We start from the raw sequence: 24,418 nt of genomic DNA, 5'->3' as shown, positions 1-24,418 counted from the left end.
GTACTTTATATGCAAATATTTCAAAAATGAGAAATGCTACAACCTTCCAATATTTTTTGTTAGATTGTGCATGTTTTTGCGCACATTTTCATATATAAAACTCTAAAAAACAAAAAAAAGCATAATATGAAAATGGCAACAAATATTAGGAGAATGTGACCTACGCGTTTCGGAGATTCGCTGCCGAGAATCGGCTCGCGGACGGAAAAAAAATATTTTTTTCAAATATTCACCATAAATCGAGATATTGTTCTAGAGACTTGAAATTTGTTTTAAAGTGAAGATAAATGATTTAATATTACTAGACTGTAAGATTTTATGTTACAAATGCGTTTTTCGACCATTTCGGTTGAGTCAAAGTTGACCGATCGTAGTTTTTTTCATACTTATCGTACTTTATATGCAAATATTTCAAAAATGAGAAATGCTACAACCTTCCAATATTTTTTGTTATATTGTGCATGTTTTTGCGCACATATCCATATATAAAATTCTAAAAAAAGCGTAATATGAAAAGGCACAAATATTAGGAGAATGTGATCTACGCGTTTCGGAGATTTTCGGCCGAGAATCGGCGCGTGGAGGGAAAAAAAATATTTTTTTCAAAAATTCACCATAAATCGAGATATTGTTCTAGAGACTTGCATTTTGTTTTAAAGTGAAGATAAATGATTGATTATTACTAGACTGTAAAATTTTTATGTTACAAATGCGTTTTTGACCATTTTGGTTGAGTCAAGTTGACCGATCGTAGTTTTTTTCGTACTTATCGTACTTTATATGCAAATATTTTCAAATATGAAAAATGCTACAACCTTCCAATATTTTTTTGTTATATTTTGCATGTTTTTTTGCGCACATTTCCATATACAAAACTCTAAAAAAAAGCGTAATATGAAAAGGCACAAATATTAGGAGAATGTGACCTACGCGTTTCGGAGATTCGCTGTCGAGAATCGGCGCGCGGACGGAAAAAAAAATTTTTTTTTTCAAAAATTCACCATAAATCGAGATATTGTTCTAGAGTCTTGCAATTTGTTTTTAAAGTGAAGATAAATGATTGAATATTACTAGACTGTAAGATTCTTATGTTACAAATGCGTTTTTTTTACCTTTTCGGTTGAGTCAAAGTTGACCGATCGTAGTTTTTTTCGTACTTATCGTACTTTATATGCAAATATTTCAAAAATGAGAAATGCTACAACCTTCCAATATTTTTTGTTATATTGTGCATGTTTTTGCGCAAATATCCATATATAAAACTCTAAAAAAGCGTAATATGAAAAGGCACAAATATTAGGAGAATGTGACCTACGCGTTTCGGAGATTTTCGGCCGAGAATCGGCGCGCGGAGGGAAAAAAATATATTTTTCAAAAATTCACAATAAATCGAGATATTGTTCTAGAGACTTGAAATTTGTTTTAAAGTGAAGATAAATGATTTAATATTACTAGACTGTAAGATTTTTATGTTACAAATGCGTTTTTTGACCATTTCGGTTGAGTCAAAGTTGACCGATCGTAGTTTTTTTCGTACTTATCGTACTTTATATGCAAATATTTCAAAAATGAGAAATGCTACATTCTTCCAATATTTTTTTGTTATATTGTGCATGTTTTTGCGCACATTTCCATATATAAAACTCTAAAATAAGCGTAATATGAAAAGGCACAAATATTAGGAGAATGTGACCTACGCATTTCGGAGATTCGCTGCCGAGAATCGGCGCGGACGGAATAAAAATAGTTTTTTCAAATATTCACCATAAATCAAGATATTGTTCTAGAGACTTGCAATTTGTTTTAAAGTGAAGGTAAATGATTGAATATTACTAGACTGTAAGTAATTTGCTTACCCAAAAAACAATATTTATAATATATATATATATATATATATATATATATATATATATATATATATATATATATTATATATATATATATATATATATATATATATATATATATATATATGTTTTTTTTTATACAAAAGTAAAATATATATTACATTCTTCGATTCTGGTACCAATACATAAATAAAAGGAATGCAGGTGACACTTCTCTTTTCGCATACAATGGAATGTCTTATTATTATTTTATCATGCATAGATACGGATATATAAAAAATTGTAATAAATATAAAAATAAATATAAAATAAATGCAAAATACTCGCTCGTAATCCTGACTCTTCGTTCTATTCTTGTATTCTCCCTCCTCCATTGAAGAGTCTTGCATTTTTTTCCACTCGACATGACGAGGTACAGGTGGAGGAGGGAGACGTGCGCCCTTACTGCTGATGGACCCGGCGGCCCCGTGCGCCCTCCGCTGTCGGTTTAGGGGGCGTGCTCCAATACATGACCTTAGTGTGGGTATTTTCGGTCACGTCCCCTATCCTGCAAAGAGCAACTTTGCAGAGACGACAGAAGAACCGGGTGTCTCTCCTTCTGCCATTCATATGGCACACCCGGCACCGTTTCAGCCTTCGCCCTTGTAAGGCCTCCAGTATGTGATCCCCTGGCTGCAGCCGACACACAGGGTCCACTACCCGACGAGAAGCGTGATGGCGGGCCCAGCAGCAAGAGGGGCGTCTCATCAGGGGCGTCGCAGCAAGAGGGGCTTCGTCGCAGGGGGGGCGGCGGCAGCAAGAGGGGCGTCGTCAGCAGGGGCGGCGGCAGCAGGGGCGTCGTCAGCAGGGGCGGCGGCAGGTCGAGCGAAGTTGGCCCTCCTATCTGCCCTTTCCTCTAGGGGCAGATCTGCAGCTCGGGGCAGGGGGTCAGTTATGGAAGGCCACTCATCGGGATCGAAGTTGATGAGGGCATTCCAAGCTTCCTCTAGGAACTGTAAGTGGGTCAACCTCGGAAGATTGTCACCGCGGTACCCACAGTACAGTATGTAGGCATTTTGGAGGGCCAACTGAAGGATGTATTTGAGGAGCTTCTGTGTCCACCTTCTGGTTCTCCTGGCGAAGGGATAATACTGGATGAGCTGATCAAAGAGATCAACTCCTCCCATGTGCCTGTTGTAGTGCCCAATGACGGTAGGCCGCTCGATACGAAACTCCTCAAACACAACTCGGCCCTGTCGACGTGTCTTCATCCGCTGTACGATCTCTTCTTGGATGGGTTCATGACTCGTCGTAATCATGGGGACGAGTCGGACACCCTTCCAACAATTGACGAAGACAGCGCCCTTCCGCCGCCACTCTGTCTCTCCTCTTGCCAGGTGTTGTGGATGACTAGCGAACCTCTTGAGGACATTCGGGGCCCCACGCACCAACCGAAGGGTACCACTGACGTGAACACCTGCTTCATACAGTTCCTGGGCCAGGGATACCGAGTTATAATAATTATCCATAAACAGGTGATATCCCTGGTTACGGAAACGTCCCACAAGATTGAATACAGTGTCACGCAGCGTGGAGAAGACCCCGGAATACACTGAAAAGTCCACAAAGTATCCAGTGTTGGCCTCGGTAATAAGAAAGAATTTCACACCATATTTCTTCGGCTTCTTGGGGTTATACACTTTTATACTAAGACGTCCTTTGTAAGGCATCATCCCCTCATCCAAAGACAGGTTCTTTCCAGGAATCACGAGATTACTACACCACGGATATAATCCAACACTGGGCGCACTAAAATGAGGCGATCACTGTTATTCCCGGGTATGGCCCTTCGGTTGAAGGCGTTGAAGTACCTGTCCAACACCAGGAAATTATCACGGGACATAACGCCAGGTACATTAGGCATACATAAAAAATAATTTCTCCTCCAATATTGCCTGACGTTGGAAGCAGGTGTCATACCAAAATAAATGTGCAGCCCCGAAAAATGCGCCATGTCAATGAGGTTGCAACCCCGCCAGTAATACGACAAGGTCGTCCTCAGCTCATACCGGCAGTATTGCAGCAATTCCCGCGTCAGGAAAAGCTGGATGAACCCCCAAAACAGTCAGGGGTACTGGTACGGTGAGCCCAGGGGTTGCCGTGAAGGGGTGCATGTTAGGAGGGGTGGGGTCCTCCGTCCACCCCTCGTCACTCTCCGACGACCGACCTTCACCTTGGCTGGCGCGACGAGCCGACCTTCTACGCGCAAGCGCACGGGTGCGGGCACGATATTGCACTCTACCCTCCCCCGTTGGCCCATCACCCTCACTTAGGCCTTCACTTTCTGTATCGTCCTCTGCAATATAACTTGACCCCGTATCCCCATCCTCCCCCTCCTCAGATTCCCCCTCGTAAGCACTGAACCCACTGAATTCGAGCTCACTTTCGGGATGTGAGCCTCGAACGGACATTGGGGGCATATATTCATCCTCACTTTCATCGGGACTGATGTCCTCATCACTCGATGACCATCCGCCATCAAAATGAGGACTTGCGACATGTTCCCGATCAAGCTCCGATAGATATTCATCTATGTCCCTTGGTTGGAGGCCTCCCAAATGCCTACGAATGCCCCTAAGGACACCCACATGCTTCCTAGGGGTAACCAAAGGCATACGCTGTGTTCCTAAAACACTTTCAGCCACACGTGGCCGCACAGAACGGCCTTGAGGCGCGGGGTCATGCTGGGTGCTTGGCCCCTCGCCAGCATCCAGGTCCAAAACTCCCCTTACATGATCCCTTCCGACGGGTAAAACGCGCCTTTCGCGGTTCACACGTCGTTGAGACATATCTAGGAATGTCCTGTAGCAACACAAATGCTCAAAGTCTTGCACAAGTCCAGAAAAACACGCTTTTGACGAAAGATCGCTCTCGGATGATGCGCTACTGATGCTGGCTGGAGCGAGAAGAAGGGATATCGCGCATGTGCACTTGGGTCACGCTTCAAAACAAAACAAGGCCTTGATCCATGAACTCCCAGCATCCCCCAAGGCGCGTGATTCAAAAGTTTTAGGCTGGTAGGCCTATAAGTATTTTTCCGCGAATTTTAAAAAAAACTTTTGTATGTCTACGTAAAATATGTCCAGTCGGCACCCGAGAGACAAAAAATGTCGACGTAAAATACGTCCAGTCGGCGTAAGAGGGTTAAGAAAATACCACACAGGTAACAGCAACAGTACCACACAGGTAACAATACCACACAGGTAACAGCAAGAGTACCACACAGGTAACAACCACACAGGTAACTGAGTTTTCCCAAGTTCACGAAGCATGGGAGCACCCAAAATCACGTAGCGTTGGACAGAGAAAGACCCCGACCACTCGTTTCCAGTGTCGAAGACGTCTCAAGAACCTGGCTGCCTAATAAACACTTAACGAGCCCAGTAACCACTGACACGCTAGTTACAAACTTGAAATGTGTTCAGCGGTATAATTGGAACATTATACAGTAATTATAATATTAAATGTGACAATTGCCAATAGTTATCCGCACTCTTACACATTCCATAATATTTAGCTCTACGCATTTTCTTTGGATGCCCTGGTTTATTGCAGTTGAAACAGTGCAACTGTTGTTGCCTTTGATCGATCAATCCTTTGATATATTCAAATTTTGCACACAGATGGGGAGAAGAAAATTCTGTGTCTCTTTGCACCCTATTTCCCGGGCCTGTCCCATTAAAAAATGTACTATGTATTTGGGCATAAAGTAATTCTTCGTCTGAAGTAGGTTCAATCTTTTCATCAAAACTATTCACTATTGCATCCGGTACATCGTGCAAGAGGATTGAAAAATGGATCAGTTTATGTAAATTGTCAAGTGAGACACTACCTCCTGTAACCCATTTAGATGTTTTCAATTTTCCCACCCAGTCTGCCACTGAGTCAAAAAGTTTTGGACTATGTTCTACGAGGTTATTTGTGCCCTTCTGTAACTTATATAGACCCCTGAGGTCCCTCACCATATCCCCGTGTTCCTTTGAACCATAAGCTGCTTTTAAAAAATGCTTGCAAATCAGTCCAGGTACAACATTTTGCAAATTGGAAACTTCTGCAATGATGGGAGGGGTTACCTTTATTGAAATCTAGCAAAGCTTTCGCCTCTCTAAATGCCTCTACATCATCCGTTATGTTTTTTGCGCTTAAATAAATATTCACACCTTCAATAAAGATTTGCACTGGCTGCGAAAGCCCCCCATCTACGATTCCCCTGAACGGGGTCACGCCCGCACTACCGTCCATGACATGATGAAGCAGAGTCGTAGTACCCTTTGCATCTGCCATTTTCCTCTCTTTACGGAAGCTTTTGTGTTTTATAAGATTTCCTGACCTCAATAACATTAATGTATTTATGTATATACACACAAAACCCAATCCAGAAAAATTATTACAAACTTCCCCCAATTAAAGATAACAAAAAAACAAACATGCACCGCACCGCACCCAGTAAACATCCCACAACAGCTGTTCGCAGAACAAGATCACACACACACACACACACACACACACACACAAAAAGGGAGATAGAAAAAGTGCTAAAGCGCTTTGCTCAGCGAACTAGCCCACTCTCACACTTCCCAGCTCCCAGCAACAAATCTCCCTCTCTCCCTCATACTCACTCAAATCTCTCTCTCTCTCTCTCTCTCTCTCTCTCTCTCTCTCTCTCTCTCTCTCTCTCTCTCTCTCTCTCAGGGCATGACTCACAACAACCAAAAAAAACCTTGCTCATATTATTACAAAAACCTCCCCAATGTCCATCAAATTTCGAGACATCAAAATAAAAATACACTTTGAGCAAATTCATCACAAATAAAAAGAGAATAAAAAACAAAGGAGAAAAAGAAAAGAAAGAAACAACAAAATTACACTCACATCTTCATATGACTGGAACCCGAACTTGTATACGCATTGCACATATGCGTAGCCTATTCACCACACCCACTAAACACTTTAATATGTCAAAAATTTAACTTTTTCCCTCATAACTTCAGGACACTAGCTTCCACGAATCACTGATCGGCTAAACCATCTGAGATGCAGAGAGGGAGAGAGAGAGAGACTCGATGCTTCAAACACCAAACCATTGAATCAGCAAAGAGAACCCCAAGTTGCCTGTGACATAATTATAACCCCTTTTCCTACTAAAAAATATGTCTTAAGTAGTCACCAGTCTCTTCGTTAGCGTACCTACAGCCTATAAAATGTATAAAAAGCTTCTTAAATGTTGCCACCAATAACTTAACCCCCCCCCCCCCCCCCCCCCCCCCCCCCCCCCCCCCCCCCCCCCCCCCGTCCCACTAACAAAACTACACAAATGACAACTCTTACCTGTCGTTGGCAGGCGGCCTCTCTCTGCAGACATTGTCAACTAGGCTAATGAGTTCACATAAATACAAAATTATGCTATTTATTACCCAAACCAGATGAACATAAAATGGAACAAAATGATTAATAAGTCATGTTTAAAGACTGAAGTCTGCCCCACAAAGGACTGTAAATTATCATTCCACTCTCCTGGATTAGTCTAAGTAATCACCCCAAAGTCTCAAATTGTCAACCTCTACATTCTGATAGTCAAACTTAGAGAATCCCGTTTCTAGAATAATGACATGGGACCCATCTGTAACAAAGAGATATATTCATTATATTCCCCACTACACAATGTTAGATAAATGTATACACTTCACGCTTCTCTCTTTTCAAAGGCAACTGTTTCTAAGTCATTTAAATATGCGCCATACCTTTGATGGGCCTTGCCTCAACACCTGGTGTCCTCTGAACCGTCTTCCTCCCTATCTCAAAGGAATGTGTGCTTTTCTCTTAAGTGTCTCAAGCGGCCGGACCTGTCATGCACGTACAAACGGATGTACACATCTACCACACCCTAAGATCGCCGGTGGCAACAGTTCGAACAGCCATCAGCCCAATAATGCACACACGGCATATTCCTTCGTTTCTAAGAAGGGCGTTCTCTGTCTCCAAGTCAGAGAAGCTGACATCACGTAATTCACTAACACATCAATTCATTCCTTAATATATATATAATGTAAATACATGTGTAAATATACCTAACATTTCTGTAACTCTTGATTTATTATTGCTGATCATCTATTGGTAGCTTTTATAGTTCATCAACTACTGAGATTAGTAATAGAGATTTAAATAAAGTAATTGAAGTTTTGCTACGCATAATAAAATAAAAAAAACCTTTGAAGTTTAAAAGCCAAAATTTTTTTTCTAATGAAGATATTTTGATATTTAATTAACGTTCAGCTTTATTTTCAGTGTTTGGCAGAGCTGTCCATTCTTTGGCAAAAATTGGAGATGAGTTGTATGTAGAACCAGGACCTTCAGGTGAGATAAAGCTGGGATGTATATTGCTGCATTCAGTCATGATTCTCTCCATGTATTATTAAATGTGAATTGTACTTGAATTTTTATTTTTGTAGGCAATAATAATAGTAATAAATTTTATTTCAGCTCCGGTTAACAGTGGGGTGCTGATAAGTGAAAACTGCCATTAACTGAAACTGTTTTATGGTGCTGAGTTTTGGTTAATGGCGCCTATGTTAGGTATGTTATGGTACCTTACAGTGATAACCAAAATTTGGCCCATTATGGTGCCATAAATGACTGATTTTATGGTACCAGATAAGCGCCATAAAACCGATCGCCATTAATTGAGTCTGCCGATAATCGAGGTACTGCCTGTACGTACATGGAATATACAAAGCAGAGACAATAAAATGCACACAATCTAGATCCATGAGATAACATGATAAAAAAATAACTGCCAATAATCCACACAGTTACTGGATACAGTGGACCCCCATATTCACACTCTCCAGATTCACGGACTCATGCATTCACAGATTTTTCTGTGGACCTTACATATCCATTATTTGCAGAAACTTGCCTATTTGTGGTATTTTTCTATGAGAAATATCCACAGATTACTTTATTTTCCTATTAATTTCATGATGAAATGCACTTTTTGTGATAAAACTATTAAAAGAAATGGGTATAAGCATTTTTATAGGGTTTCTAACTGTAAGTAGGAAAAATAGTGTTCATACTAAAGGTGATGACAGTAATAATATTGAGAATATAGGCAGTCTCCAGGTATCAGTGACCAAAATTTTTGGCACTTGCCAGGAGCTGAAAATCTTTGATTTTTTACACCAAAATTGCTGATTTTCGGTTATCAGTGCTGATAATAGAGTACAGTAGAGCCCCGGCACACGACCTTATTAGAACTCGACATAATCGGATTTCGCCACTAAATTTCCAATAAACTTTGTATCTGTGTTCAAACAAAAAACCGGATTCCGACCCCCAGACCATATGATGTTTGTGAACAAAACAGTTTCCGCCAGCCGCCGCTAGTTAGCGTTATCCAGTGTTACCGAATGAAGCATAATTTCATGTTTTTAGCATAATTTGACCCAAGAATTGGAACTTTGCATAAATTCTATTATACTTAGGGTTCTAGTACAATTTTGGAATGTATTTTCACTAAAATTTTAAATAAAATGCAGAAAATTCCTCAATTTCATACACAGCTATAGTAAATATATGTATCTTCATAGTGAAATTGCCTCAAAAGCAGCACCAACAAATGAGTTGATTGCTAAGTTTGAACCCAACTAAGGAAAGACCCACAGTGGGATCACAAACGATCAGTAAAATGTGAATAATGTTTTTTCTTTATGAGTAAAGTCTGGTTTTTTCCCTTTTTTAAGTTTTATATTTTTTCAGTAATCAAAATTTTAATTATGTCTGTAGTGATTTTCACACAATTTTCAAGTATTTATTCATTGTGTATGTGATCTGATAAAGAAAAATGGTGTTTCAGTGGCATGATAATGATCAGTAATAAGTACGTGTTTTTCTTCTTGAGTAGAGACTGGTTTATTTGTTTTCCTTTTTCTTAGTTTTAATTTTTCAGTAGAAATCAAAATGTTATATTTGAAGTAATTTTCACACATTTTTATATGTGTTTTTCTTCTTGAGTAGAGACTGGTTTATTTGTTTTCCTTTTTCTTAGTTTTAATTTTTCAGTAGAAATCAAAATGTTATATTTGAAGTAATTTTCACACATTTTTCAAGTATTACTGCTGGCTATCTATGTTCAAACATTTGGATATTGTTAATCTCTGAAATAATGGAAAAGTGTTTACGTGGCATCTCACGTTTTCCTTCTTCAAAATGTTTCAACCATTCCCAACTCCAAAATAAACCTTAAGTTTCGTCTATTCTCTCCTCTATATGAAAGTGATGAGCAAAAAAAAAAGATTTAATCAAGCACCCTTGACCCTTGCTTGCTTTTGTTTAGGTGTAGACCTAGTCTAAAAACAACGCTCACACATGAGGCGAGTTTCAGTAGCAAATGCAATACGTATTTAAGTATTAGGTTTGGAGTGAAGGCAATATTACGTTCGTAGGTTACATGTGCAGTTTGAAAAATGCAATTGTAAGCTAAAAGTCTTACATTCTAGTAATATTCAATCAGTTACCTTCAATTTGCAAGAAATTGGATGTCTTTAACACAATATTTCTATTTATGTTGAAATTTTGAAAAAAAAATTTTCCTTACGTCTGGGCGGTAACTCTGCCGAAAAAATCAGAAATTCTTCCGTCAATTTGTCGTGTTTGTCATAATGTTTGCACCGTTTTATATTAGCCGTTACATAAAGTTTTAGATATGAAAATGCGCGCAATTTTATGTAGAATAGAACAACAAACAACCCATGGTTGTAGCTTTTATCAGTTTTGAAATATTTTCATATAAATATTGATAAGTGCCAAAATTTCAACCTTCGGTCAACTTTGACTCGACGTAAATGGTCGCAAAACGCAATTGTAAGCTAAAACTCTTACATTCTAATAATATTCAATCATTTACCTTCATTTTGCAACAAATTGGAAGTCTCTAGCACAATATTTCGATTTATGGTGAATTTTTGAAAAAAACTTTTTCCTTACGTCCGCGCGGTAACTGCCGAAAAAATAAGAAATTCTTTTGTCAGATTGTCGTAATGTTTGCACCGTTTTATATTAGCCGTTACATAAGGTTTTATATATGAAAATGTGCGCAATTTCATATAGAATACAACAAAAAATAACTCATGGTTGTAGCTTTTATCAGTTTTGAAATATTTTCATATAAATATCGATAAATAGAAAAAATTCGACCTTCAGTCAACTTTAACTCGACCGAACTGGTCAAAAACTGTAATTGTAAGCTACAACATTTACAGTCTAGTAATATTAAATCAATTACCTTCATTTGGCAAGAAATTAGAAGTCTCTTAACACAATATTTCAATTTATGGTGAATTTAAAAAAAAAAACTTTTTCCTTACGCCTGTGCAGTAACTGCCGAAAAAATCAGAAATTCTTTCTTCAGTTTGTCGTGTTTGTCATAATGTTTGCACCGTTTTATATTAGCCGTTACATGAAGTTTTATATAAGAAAATGTGTGCAATTTCATGTAGAATACAACTATAAACAACCCATGCTTGTAGCTTTTATCAGTTTTGAAATATTTTCATGTAAATAACTAAGTGCCAAAATTTCAACCTTTGGTCAAATTTGACGCAACCGAAATGGTCGAAAAATGCATTTGTAAGCTAAAACTCTTACATTCTAGTAATACTCAATCATTTACCTTCATTTTGCAACAAATTGGAAGTCTCTAGCACAATATTTCGATTTATGGTGAATTTAAAAAAAAAAAAAAAAAAAAAACTTTCCTAACGTCCGTGCGGTAACTGCCGAAAAAATCAGAAATTCTTTCGTCAGATTGTCGTAATGTTTTCACCGTTTTATATTAGCCGTTACATATGGTTTTATATATGAAAATGTGCGCAATTTCATGTAGAATACAACAATAAACAACCCATGGTTGTAGCTTTTATCAGTTTTGAAATATTTTCATATAAATAACGATAAATAGAAAAAATTCGCCCTCCAGTCAACTTTAACTCGACCGAAATGGTCGAAAACTGCAATTGTAAGCTGCAACACTTACAGTCTAGTAATATTAAATCATTTACCTTCATTTTACAACAAATTGGATGTCTCTAGCACAATATTTTGATTTCTGTGAAATATCCTTTTAGTTCATATTTCTAAGGTAAAAATTGCTAACATTACCAGAGAAAAACCAAAATGGAATGTCAGAGACTCTGACTCGCTCACCCTAAATAAAAAGAGGGTGTCGGTATGGTTTCTGGGGCGAGTGAAGCCACTACCACGGGCCTCTTGTCATTTAGATAACTCCTTCACAAAATCCCCCTGCTAGAGAGAGCTGATACACAGCCCACGTCGGCAACTACTACTACCAATGTACCCACGCCAACAACAGCGCCTCTAGCAGCCATCCTTTTTCTGTTAGCAGACCTTCATGCACGTGCCTTTCTTTGCTCTGTGTTTTTCGAGTGCTTTTTGGATTTATCATCTATGATGGAGCTCCAAGCTATTGCTGCAACTAAGTTAAGTACTGATTTAGTGTTTCACGTAATTTTAGCCAGTTAGGGCCCGTTTTATTACCTTTATTTAGGTTTTATAACGGTGCCTCCACCGCATGGCTACAGGCTCACCTACCCGGTTCGCCTCGTGTGATTCTTTTTCAGTTCCTACGGTCTCCCATACTGTAGTATCTGTCTGGTGCAGTTTTTATGATATGCCTTCGTGACGTGGAAGATTCTGCTATTATTTTGATTATTTTGCTATTTTGATTTGAGATATTAATCGGGTTTGGCGTTCGAGAGCAAACAACAAGTCTCAGGACAAGTTGTCAGCCATTCCGCCGGTTCTCCGCCAACATCTTCGCCCCTGGGCGGAAGTCAAGAATCTGTCCAAATCAGTGCCTCTTCAATTCCCCCCTCCGGCGTTTGTTATTCTCACGGATGCATCTCTAAGCGGATGGGGAGGATACTCTCAATTCAAAAAAGTACAAGGGACTTGGTCCCCTCAGTTCCGCCAGCTTCACATAAATGTATTGGAAGCCATGGCAGTGTTCCTAACATTGAAGAGGCTTCTACCAGCCAAGAACTCTCATCTCTCAGGTGCGGACCTTACTACCCCGTGGGGCCGTCACCACCTCTATAGATCTTACAGACGCATACTATCATGTTCCAGTGTCTTGCTACTGGAACATGATAGTACTTTGTTCCCTTCAGGCTAGGGAACCAAGCATTCTCCTTCAAGGTAGGTAAGGCCTTTCGGGCTCAATGTAGCCCCCAGAATATTTACAAAACTGGCGGAGACAGTTGTTCAAGAACTCAGGTCTCAAGGAATAATGCTAGTAGCTTATCTGGACGATTGGCTCGTTTGGGCCACAAGCATCAAGGAATGCCACAAAGCAACGGTCAAAGTAATCCAGATAAACAAGACCAAGTCCTGGCTAACACCGGAGGCTCGCTTTCAGTGGTTAGGCATTCAATGGGACTTGAACTCCCACACTCTATCAATTCCGTCGTTGAAGAAGAAAGAAATAGCCAAGGCGACCAGACAATTTCTCAAGTGAAAACAGACGTCCCGGAGGAACCAGGAAAGGATCCTAGGCTCTCTCCAATTTGCTTCGATAACAGACGTTCTGTTAAAAGCAAAACTGAAAGACATAAACCGCGTCTGGCGCTCAAGAGCAAACAACAGATCCCGAGACAAACTATCCACTGTTCCGGCGATCTTACGGAAACGACTCCGCCCCTGGACGGAGGTCAAGAATTTGTCGAAGGCAATTCCCCTTCAGTTCCCTCCGCCGGCACTAGTTATCCACACAGATGCTTCACTAACCGGCTGGGGAGGATACTCTCAGTACAAGAAGGTACAGGGAACCTGGTCCCTTCCATTCCGCCAGCTTCATATCAATGTACTGGAAGCTATGGCAGTGTTCCTCACCCTGAAAAAGTTTCATCCAGCCAAGAAATCTCATATCAAACCGGTGCTGGACAGTGCAGTGGTAGTACACTGCATCAACAGGGGAGGCTCCAAGTCGAGCCATGTGAACCATGTCATGATAGTCATATTTTCATTGGCAGCCAAGAACAAATGGGACCTGTCCGCCACCCATCTAGCGGGAGTAAGGAAGGTAGTAGCGGATGCGCTATCTCGTTCAGTCCCACTGGAGTCAGAGTGGTCCCTGGACAAACAGTCATTCAACTGGGTCTGCCAACAAATCCCAGGGCTTCAGGTGGATCTCTTTGCCACAGAATCGAATCACAAACTCCCTTGTTATGTGGCTCCCAACCTGGACCCTCTGGCTTATGCCACGGACACCATGGCTATAGATTGGAATCATTGGAAGAAGATTTACATCTTTCCTCCAGTGAATCTTCTCTTGAAGGTTCTGAACAAACGGACGTTCAAGGGACACATTGCTCTAATAGCCCCCAATTGGCCCAAGAGCAATTGGTTCCCACTACTACTGGAATTGGGACTCCGGCCTCAGCAGATTCCCAATCCCAGGCTATCACAACTAGTACAAACGAAGACTGTGTACGCTTCCTCAGGGATTCAGAAAACCCTAACTTTATGGATTTCATGAAGTTTGCGGTAAAAAGGGATGCCAATATCGACCCTAAGAATATCCTATTCTTAGAATCGGATAAACGGTTAATCAACCCTATGTCAGTATAACTCAGCAGTTAAAAAACTAGTTATATTCCCGAGGAATTCTGAAACACAAACCATGACAACCAATCTGGCCATATCCTTTTTTAGGACACTATTTGAAAAAGGTAGCGAGTACTATTACTACTACTAAATCTGCACTCAAGAAAATCTTCCAGTTTGGATTCAAAATAGACCTAACAGACACTTATTTTTCATCTATCCCCAAGGCCTGCGCTAGACTCTGGCCATCAGAGAGGCCCAAGTCTGTGTCATGGTTCTTAAATGATGTCCTCAAACTAGCCTCAGACACTGATAATGAATCATGTGACTTTTTACCCCTCCTGAGGAAAACACTATTCCTTTTAAGTCTAGCTTCAGGAGCCAGGGTATCTGAACTGTCGGCTCTATCTAGAGACTCTGGTCATATAGAGTTTCTCCCTTCAGGAGAAGTATTACTCTCTCCAGATCGTCAATTTCTAGCTAAAAATGAGGACCTACTAGATAGGTGGGCCCCGTGGAAAATTCTCCCACTTCCACAGGATCCATCCTTATGTCCAGTTACTGCCCTAAGAGCATACCTAAATAGGACGGCCTTAAGATCCTCAGGCCCTTTATTTATGAGGGAAAAAGGTGGCACTATTTCCTTAAAAGGAATTAGACAACAAATATTATATTTCATTAAACAAGCCAACCCAGAGTCCTTCCCTCGGGTACATGACATTAGGGCAGTGGCTACCTCTGTTAACTACTTTCAACATATGAATTTTGATGATCTGAAGAAGTATACAGGCTGGAAATCTCCGACAGTGTTCAAACACCATTATCTTAAGTCCTTAGAAGCACTTAAATTTCCAGCAGTGGCAGCGGGAAACAGTTTCTCCTGACACTGCTTGAATAGTAGTAAGTAGTTCAATCTAGATCTCTCCTTTCTACCTGCCTCACTGACATTCTTACCGTGGCTCTGCCACCATGTAGCCTTTTGTTGTACCTTGGATGCCACATGTTGTACATATTTGTGATGTTTCCTTGTATTTTGTTCTTAGGATTAATCACACCTTAATTCAATATTGTATGTAATTTTAAGGTTAACCATTTTGTACTCTATTTACTCTTAAGGTTTCAGTTACCCTTGTTACCCAGTTCGTAACTTTACTCTTAGATTATACCAATTAACCTTAATTGTTTTTTATTTTTTCCTACAATATTCTTTGTGTACTCCATTGTTCCAAGCTTATGCGGCCAATTCTCTGGTACTATTTCACGTAGCGACACGGGCTGAGCCCAGAAAAGGGATTTTGACGAAGGAAAAATCTATTTCTGGGCGATGGGTTCGTGCCGCCCTGTGAAATAATCCTTAAGTTCATTATTTCTAGGGTAAATAACCTAATAAATACCAGAGAAAAAATAAAATCAAGATGTCAGTATAACTGACTCGCTCACTCTATAAAAGAAGTGTCGGTATGGTAACAGGGGCGAGTGAGACCACTATCACGAACCTTTTGCCATTTAGAACTTCCCACATCAAAATCTCCCACCTGAGAGAGCCGATCCCAAAGGAGGACGCGCCCGCTACTACTACTAATACCCACGCCAAGCGGAGTGCAGCGCCTCTAGTGGTCATCCTTTTCTAAAGATGTCCATCTTGGGCTGCAGGGTGGGTAAAAGAGGGGTGGGTTTCACAGGGCGACACAAACCCATCGCCCAGAAATAGATTTTTCCTTCGTCAAAATCCCTTTTCTGGGCTCAGTTCGTGTCGCCCTGTGAAATAGTACCAAAGAAACAGCACAAGATGACAATGGAGGGTCTTAATGAAACAATAAAATAAAATTAGAATATAATATAAGTGAATCAAAAGTTATGATACAAAAATTATAATATAAAGGTACTTAAAACTAGCTTAATATTATAAAGGGCAAAGCATAGCTTAGTACAATGGTATCAAAACAACTATTTAAAAAGATTCACTAAAACTATATTAATATATACAAAATATGCAAAAGTTATTGTGTTCTACCTTAGCATAAAAATAAGGGTAGAAACACTGAAGCACATTTATATGTACAATATGTGGATGTCCCTAGCAAAAAAATAAGGGACATTCCACCAATATCATCCTAGCGGCTAAGGCTAGAGGACCATGTAGAGCATAGCAGTAGGGTGAGGGATGTTAAACAAGGTAGGTAGAAAGGAGACCTGGATCTTCAACTATAACTACTGTGCAGAGTCGGGGGAAACTATGTTTCCCGCTGCCACTGCTGAAAATTTTAAGGATTCCAAGGACTTCAGATAGTGGCGCTTGAAGACTGTCTGTGATTTCCATCCAGTATATATTGTAAGATCATCAAAATTCATATGTTGGAAATAGTTGATAGAGGTAGCTACTGCCCTGATATCATGTGCTTTTGGAAATGATTCAGGGTTGGCTTGCTTAATGAAGTAAAGGATCTGCTGTCTGATTCCTTTAACTGATAAGGTGCCACCTCTTTCCCTCATAAAAAGAGGGCCTGAGGATCTAGAGGATGTCCGAGACAGAAAGGCTCTTAAGGTCATTACTGGACAGAGAGAGGGATCCTGGGGAAGAGGGATGACTTTCCAAGGTGCCCACCTTGCTAGAGGATCCTCATTTTTAGCTAAAAAACTGCAATCCGGGGAAAGCAAAACTTCTCCTGAAGGGAGAAATTCCGCATGACCCGTATCTCTGGATAGAGCCGACAGTTCTGAAATTCTGGCCCCAGAGGCCAGGCTTAGCAAAAATAGCGCCTTTCTAAGTAACATTATAAATGTGCAAGACGAGTTGTCAGTGTCCGAGGCTAGTTTGAGGACGTCATTTAAAAACCATGAAACTGAAGTAGGTCTTTCAGAAGGTCTAAGTCTAGCACAGGCTTTGGGAATAGACGTAAAGTAAGATTCTGTTAAGTCTATTTGAAAACCTAACTGAAAGATTTTCTTCAAAGCTGATTTATTAGTAGTAATAGTGCTAGCTGCTAGACCTTTCTCAAACAGAGACCTGAAAAATGATATGGCTAAGTTAACTGTCATGGTTGTAGTGTCAGTTTCCTTCAGGAAAGATGCCAACTTCTTAGAGTTGATTCCCTCTTGTCTGATACTAGGAAGAGGATGTTTTGGGGATCAATATCTGCATCTTTTCTAGCCGCAAACTTCATGAAGTCCATAAAGTTAGGGTCTTGAGAATTCCTGAGGAAGCGAACACAGTCCTCATTTGTACTGATTGAGACAGCTTGGGGTTGGGAATCCGTCGAGGTCGGACGCCCAATTCCAGTAGCAAGGGGTACCAATTGCTCTTTGGCCAATCTGGAGCAACCAGAGCTACTTGTCCTTTGAAAGTCATGAGTTTGTTCAGAACTTTCAAGAGAAGATTCACTGGAGGAAAGATGTAGATCCTCCTCCACTGATTCCAGTCTATTGACAAGGCGTCCGTGGCATAGGCTAGAGGGTCCAGGTTGGGGGCCACATAGCAAGGGAGCTTGTGGTTCGCTTGTGAGGCGAATAGATCTACCTGGAGATCTGGTACACTCCGGCATATCCACTGGAACGACTTGATGTCCAGAGACCACTCTGATTCCAGAGGGATTGAACGGGACAAGGCGTCCGCTATTACATTCCTTACCCCTGCTAAGTGGGTGGATGATAGATGCCATTTGTATCTGTTCGCTAGGGAAAAAATGGCTATCATGACATGGTTCACATGTTTGGATTTGGATCCTCCTCTGTTGATGCAGTGAACGTAACTGCACTGTCCAAAACTAGCCTTAGATGAGACTTCTTTGGAGGAAGGAGCTTCTTTAGGGTAAGAAATACTGCCATTGCTTCCAGAACATTTATGTGGAGCTGGCGGAACTGAGTGGACCAAGTCCCCTGAACTTTCTTGAATTGAGAGTATCCTCCCCAACCGGTTAGGGAGGCGTCTGTGTGAATAGTTAACGCCGGAGGAGGATATTGCAGGGGAACTGACTTGGCCAGGTTCTTTACCTTCGCCCATGGACGAAGTTGGTTGCGAAGGATTTGTGGAATCACTGACAACTTGTCTCGAGATTTGACATTTGCTCTCGAGCGCCAAACTCAATTTATATCTTTCAGTCTTGCCTTCAAAAGGATGTCCATCACTGAGGCAAACTGGAGGGAACCTAGGATTCTTTCCTGGTTTCTCCTTGAAGCTTGCTTGTTGTTGAGGAATTGCCTCACTGACTTGGCTATTTCTTTTCTTTTGACCACCGGAATTGACAGATTGTGGGAGGATAAATCACATTGGATGCCTAACCACTGGAAACGAGTCTCCGGAGTGAATCTGGATTTCGTTTTGTTTATCTGGAACCCCAGATGTTCCAGAAATTGAACTACTTTCTTTGTGGCTCTGAGACATTCCTCGACGGTTGGTGCCCAAATCAGCCAATCGTCGAGGTACGCTACTACCATTATCCCTTGTGATCTCAGTTGTTGGACTACTACTTCCGCTATTTTCGTGAATACCTCTGGGGGCTACATTCAGTCCGAAGGGCATCACTTTGAAAGAGAATGCCTGGTCTCCTAGTTTGAAACCTAGGTATGGGCGGAAGTGCCTCGCGATGGGGATATGATAGTATGCGTCTGTAAGATCGATAGAGGTGGTGACGGCCCCACGGGGAAGTAAGGTCCGTACCTGCGAGATGGTCAGCATTTTGAACTTGTCGCAGAGAATGAAAGAGTTTAGCTTTGACAAGTCTAAGATTATTCTTCTTTTTGAAGAGCCTTTCTTTGGCACGCTGAACAAGCGCCCTTGAAATTTTAGATGCCTGAACTGAAGGAGCTCCTCTGCATAATCTGTCAATTCCTTTGGACACGATGCTCTGTGCCCATTTGCTGAACCCCCACCTGTGACGGAAGAGGAACAACCTCCCTCCTACCTGGGGAGCCTCAATGTTGCTACGTGGGATGGCCTCCACGTCCTCCTCTGAAGTGCTTACCCCTGCTGGTAGCCCTTCCTGAACCTCGCTGGCGAAAGTTACCTCTCGCCCTGCTTCCCCTTGAAAACCTATTAAAGGTAGGGAAAGCCTGACTTTCGAACATGGAATTGAAAGCCGGGGAGATGGTGTACGAGGTTGAGGGTTGGTTTTGGGGGGAAAGCAAGAGGATAGGCTGATTCTGAGCTTTCGATGTTGAAGGCTGACCCGGTTGGGTAACTGGGACGGCCTGGACGAAGTGCTGCTGCTGCTGGTGTTTCTGGTATGGCTGGAACCTCTTGGTTTTCTTCAGCTTTTTACCAGAAGAGGGGGGGTTCTCCTGCTTCCTCTTGGTTGAGATGCCCCACCTAGCTCTAAGGCTCTGGTTAAGCCTTGAAGCTTCGTGGTGCACCTCATTCACAGAAGATTCTGGGAACAGGTCCGCACCCCACTTGTTGGAAGCAAGAAGCCTATTCGGTTCGTGTCGAATGGTGGCTTCTTGCAACACATGCTTACGGCAGTTTCTTCTAGCCATGAAGAAGTCGTAAGCATCTGCTTGAACTGACTGAAGTTGGGACTTAGCCAAGATCTTGAATAGAGGCTCCGTGCCATACGAGAGGGCAGCCATCTCCGTTATGACTAGGGAGTTAAGTGATCTCCCTAGCCTAGTTCTTGTATCAAATTCTGCCTGAATGAGGCTATCAGGCAGTCTAGTTAGCTTTTCACCGAACTTGTCCATGGCACAGTCCGGATTCAGCTTTCCTACTGTAAAAGTAGCCGGCAGGTTCTCCCAAAGTTCTCCAAACGCAGGGAAGGGAGGAGAAGTGGGTTCTGCTTCCCTGAGCTGTGGAATGGGTTCGTCCTTCAAAACAGCATGAAGGGTCATCTCCACCATCTTTGTCGTAAAGGGGAGTGAAGCCTCCTCCTCCATGGCAAAAATGGTGAAGGGACTCTTGAAGGCCTGGAGTTTGGTATTAGAACAATCCCAATCCTCCAGACAGTGAACCCACTCCCTTTGGGCATGGTCCCTTGTGTACAGGACAGTCTCTCTAGGGATCTTGTCCTCCCTATTGAGCGCTGTCTCTGTTAGCCTGGCATATCCTATGAAAGGCTGAGTCAATCTGGGAGGGTAGAACTCGAAGTCCTCAATCCTTCTTGTTCCACACTCCGGTATCGAAATCATGCCATCCTTGAAGGGAGCATACGCTGCTACCCTCCAAGGATTGTTCATAGAGAAAGCCGGAAGAGAATCATGAGGCGGTAACTGGACCAGACCAGTACCTCCTACCGGAAGTTTTGCCTGAGGGGCCTGGTTCAGGCTGGCAAATCGGTTATCGTGTTCTAAAACACGGTTGGAGAGGTCCTGGATGGATTGACCTGACTGGTTGATGCTGCTAGAGAGTTGAGCAAACATTTGCTCAAATCTCGTCCCAAGCGATCCAACCATCTCTCCTACTTGCTGTCCCCCTGATCCCAACTCCTTGACGAGGTGGGGGGCTTAGGGATCCACTGCAGAGAGAGTATGCCCCTTTACGCCTACTCTCTCTGCTGTGGATCCAACTGAACATTGGGACCTTTAACTCCTTTACTCCTCCTCCTTATAAATTTTCCCCTTTCCCTCCTTCTTCTTTTGTTGACGACCCTGGCATGGTTTTGGACTATTGAATTGACAGCTCTTTTAACTTGATGGAGGGTGGAGTTGGATGGCATGCCTCTCCACCCGTAAAACTAGAGTACCTGACGTGGTTGAGCGAGGGGAAATTTTTTAAGTCAAGCCATGCCCACAGTGCTGGGTCCGATCACATGGACTGACGACCCTTAAGGCTCTGTGGGTATGGCGTATATCCAGGTGAGGGACCCAGGGCAGAGTTACCAGTGTGTGTAACGGCATTGCCCCTCCCCTCCGGTTGGGCCTCCTTGGTGAGAGGGACCTCATCCTGGATGAAATTTTTGTAATACTATATATGGAGAAAAAATTAACCTCACAACGACTTATGGCATGGCAATGGACTGTTCTCAGGATAACTCAAATAATGAAAATCAGAGTGGTATTAAGACATTATTACCATACAATAAACCAAAAGAAATAGATATCGCCAGGACCCAACCTTGATTCACTTTGATTCTCTCTTTGGGGAGTCAAACTGGTCAAGGTTTTGAACTTAGAAAGCTGACAAAGATATATCTTTATTAAAATTAGAAAATTACCTATTGAATCGATGCCCATCGCAAGAGATGAGCATAAGACAAATTAAAAAAAAGGAATGGTTGGTTGAAACAACAACCAAAAACCAATCAGAAAATTATCAATGTATAAAAAATATAGATAACATAAATATAAAGTTACAAGGCATGATACAATGAACAGTGTGCAAGGCACAGGAGTAGTAGTACCAAATCTTGAGGATGAAACATTAGATAGATTAATACTTTTAGATTCATTAAAGAAAAAGGTACAATAATGTTGAAGACTGCGAAGTATATGAGGTCCCAAGCAGGAAAGACAAAAGTCAAACTATCAAAATAGCCAAGATAAAGTTCAGTGGCCAAACCTTACCCTTAAAAAATTAAAATGCTAGGATTAAATAGGGAACTAAGACCTTATGTTCCTAAACCTATGCAATGCAAGAACTGTTGCAAATATGGTCATACAGCAATTAAGTGCAGGAATATTTATAGATGTGCCCTTTTGCAGCTCGCAGGACCGGCCTAAAACACGTCTGGGACTGTCCGGCCAACCCAAATGCGTAAATTGTGGATTAGAACATCATGCAGACTAAATTTGTTGTGCGTTCTATATCTACAATACAGAACTTAAATTACTACAAGAACGAACTGGAATGACGATAAGAGAAGCAAAGTTAGAACTGAAAGTGAGAGGAGTTAAATGACCAGCTAAAGAAAATTTAGGTATGCAGACACCTCAAAGTCAAGCAATACCAGAACTGAGAATAAAGAAATACCACCACAAAAAATACAAGATGAAAAGAACTCTTCAAACATACATAATATTACGACTGTGGAAATCGATTTAGCTCTTTATCGGAAATTGAAATAGATAATGACATAGAGGAAAACAAAGAAGAATTAAAATCACAAGAATGTGAAAAAAAACAGATACTACTACTCGAAAGAGGCAACTGGATAAGACCCCACCTAATTCCACCAAACAAGTCTGTAAAAAGATAAATAACCCACCAATCTCGCCGAAAGCTAAAGTTCAGAAACAAAACACTAATATTCCACTGTCTCCCATAGTAACAATAGTACCTCTAGGAACCGAATCACAAAATTCAGATGAAATGGAAAACCAAAATACAGGTCACTACAGTGAAAACGAAGAAATTCAACCATCACCAATTATAGGCGCCACAGGAAAAACAAGGAAAAGCAACAAACTGAGAAACATGAAGATACATGCGGCTGCAGTAAATGCTTTATAGCAATGTGCCACAAAAATAAGACTATAACTAAAGACAGCCTAACCAACACCATAAGAAATTTCATGAGGAATAGGAGTAAGGAAAAACAAATATCAAATCTCATGAAGAAGGTTGTATGTGTATTGAACACTTAGAATATTACAAAGAGAAACACATCAGTGTTGTAGATAATATTCTAAAGAAAATCAAAATAGGAAAAAAATCAAACTCAAGATAGTAAAAAAGTAACAGTTAACGAAAGTAAGATTCAAACTACAACAAAAAATGAATCAAGACCTACAAAAATACAAATTAACTTATAAAAAATTTTAGGAAAATATCAGCTTTAATAATCTAGGGTAATTTGCCACACTTATATTACACCATTCAATCGTATTATTATTCAATGATTATATGTATGCAACACATACGGCCAAAACGTGTTCCAAAAATAGGTAAATATCTATTAGCTACAACATCACAGGAAAATGAATAATTTAGGAACAGCAATATCATGTCCATAATAAAATTTTATACGACAAATTAGATATAGATTACACTGAATTGCAAATTTCAGCGATTACAGTAAAAATAGAAAATAATGTGTTTGATATAATTAACTTATACAATCAGCCTAATAAAAAGAAAAAGTATGATTTAAACAAATTACAGAAAATAATAAAAGATTTGTAAGAATCCAATATTAATTGTAGGAGATTTCAATGCGCATAACTCAATATGGGACTATAACAACATTACTCCAGATAAAGATGGAGCAAAAATAGAAAACTTAATAGAACGCTAATAATCTGTTTGTTGTCTGAATGACAGCGAAGTAACAAAATACATATTATTCCAGAACCCATGAACATTTTCCACAGTAGATGTCTTTTGTTCAACAAATATAGTTTGACAGACTAGATGGAATATATGTGATGACTCCTACTCAAGTGACCATTTTCCCATAATAATATCCTTATTAAATAATGAACCAAAACCATATTCTCCACATTACAACATGCAAAAAGCAGATTGGGACATATTTTACTTTCATACGATAAAATACCGCCGTTATGATTATTTGAGAAATCACAATGAGACGAACGATTTCATTGTGTCCTTCATTAAAAAGGCAGCAGACAAAGCTATTCCTCATTCAAAACCCCATAATAAAAACTTAAAGTCCCCTGGTGGTCAGATGATCTAACTGAATTAGTACGAGAAAAACACTCTTAGCAAGAAGGTTAGATACTCTAAACAGAAGATTCAATAAAGTTAATAAATCAAAACCATTCACAGAAGAAAATATATAAAAATGACAATTTTACTATTAGAAATAGATGTATTAAAACCTTTATATAATAAAATATCAGCCAAATTTAGAAAAGAAGTAATAAAAGGTAAAATAATATCTTGGAGGTCCTATGTGTCAGAAATAACAAGCGAAACATCCATTCAAAAAGTATGGGAAAAATTCAGAAAAATAAATGGAACAAACACATAGACCACCCAGACAAGCTATATTAGATAATGGAAATAAAATTTTAGATCC

At 40.5% G+C, this 24,418-nt stretch overlaps 1 protein-coding gene across 9 annotated transcripts in view; it reads left to right on the top strand.

Moving 5' to 3' along the window:
• Positions 1 to 24,418, top strand: part of LOC135205820 (cell cycle checkpoint control protein RAD9A-like) — a 434,453-nt gene that overhangs the window by 100,733 nt on the left and 309,302 nt on the right. For 4 of the 9 annotated variants that reach the window (XM_064237070.1, XM_064237038.1, XM_064237049.1 and 1 more), the window contains exon 2: positions 8,172 to 8,240. In XM_064237070.1, the coding sequence (XP_064093140.1) occupies positions 8,172 to 8,240 (69 nt within the window). Of the gene's footprint in view, positions 1 to 7,335; positions 7,889 to 8,171; positions 8,241 to 24,418 lie in introns of those variants that run through there. The other 5 variants (XM_064237089.1, XM_064237097.1, XM_064237060.1 and 2 more) reach the window with 5 other exon arrangements.

Source organism: Macrobrachium nipponense, chromosome 11 (genome assembly GCF_015104395.2).
Source record: "Macrobrachium nipponense isolate FS-2020 chromosome 11, ASM1510439v2, whole genome shotgun sequence".
Taxonomy (NCBI): domain Eukaryota; kingdom Metazoa; phylum Arthropoda; class Malacostraca; order Decapoda; family Palaemonidae; genus Macrobrachium; species Macrobrachium nipponense.
Note: the sequence above shows the minus strand (reverse complement) of the source record. Positions and strands in the feature narration are given on the sequence as shown.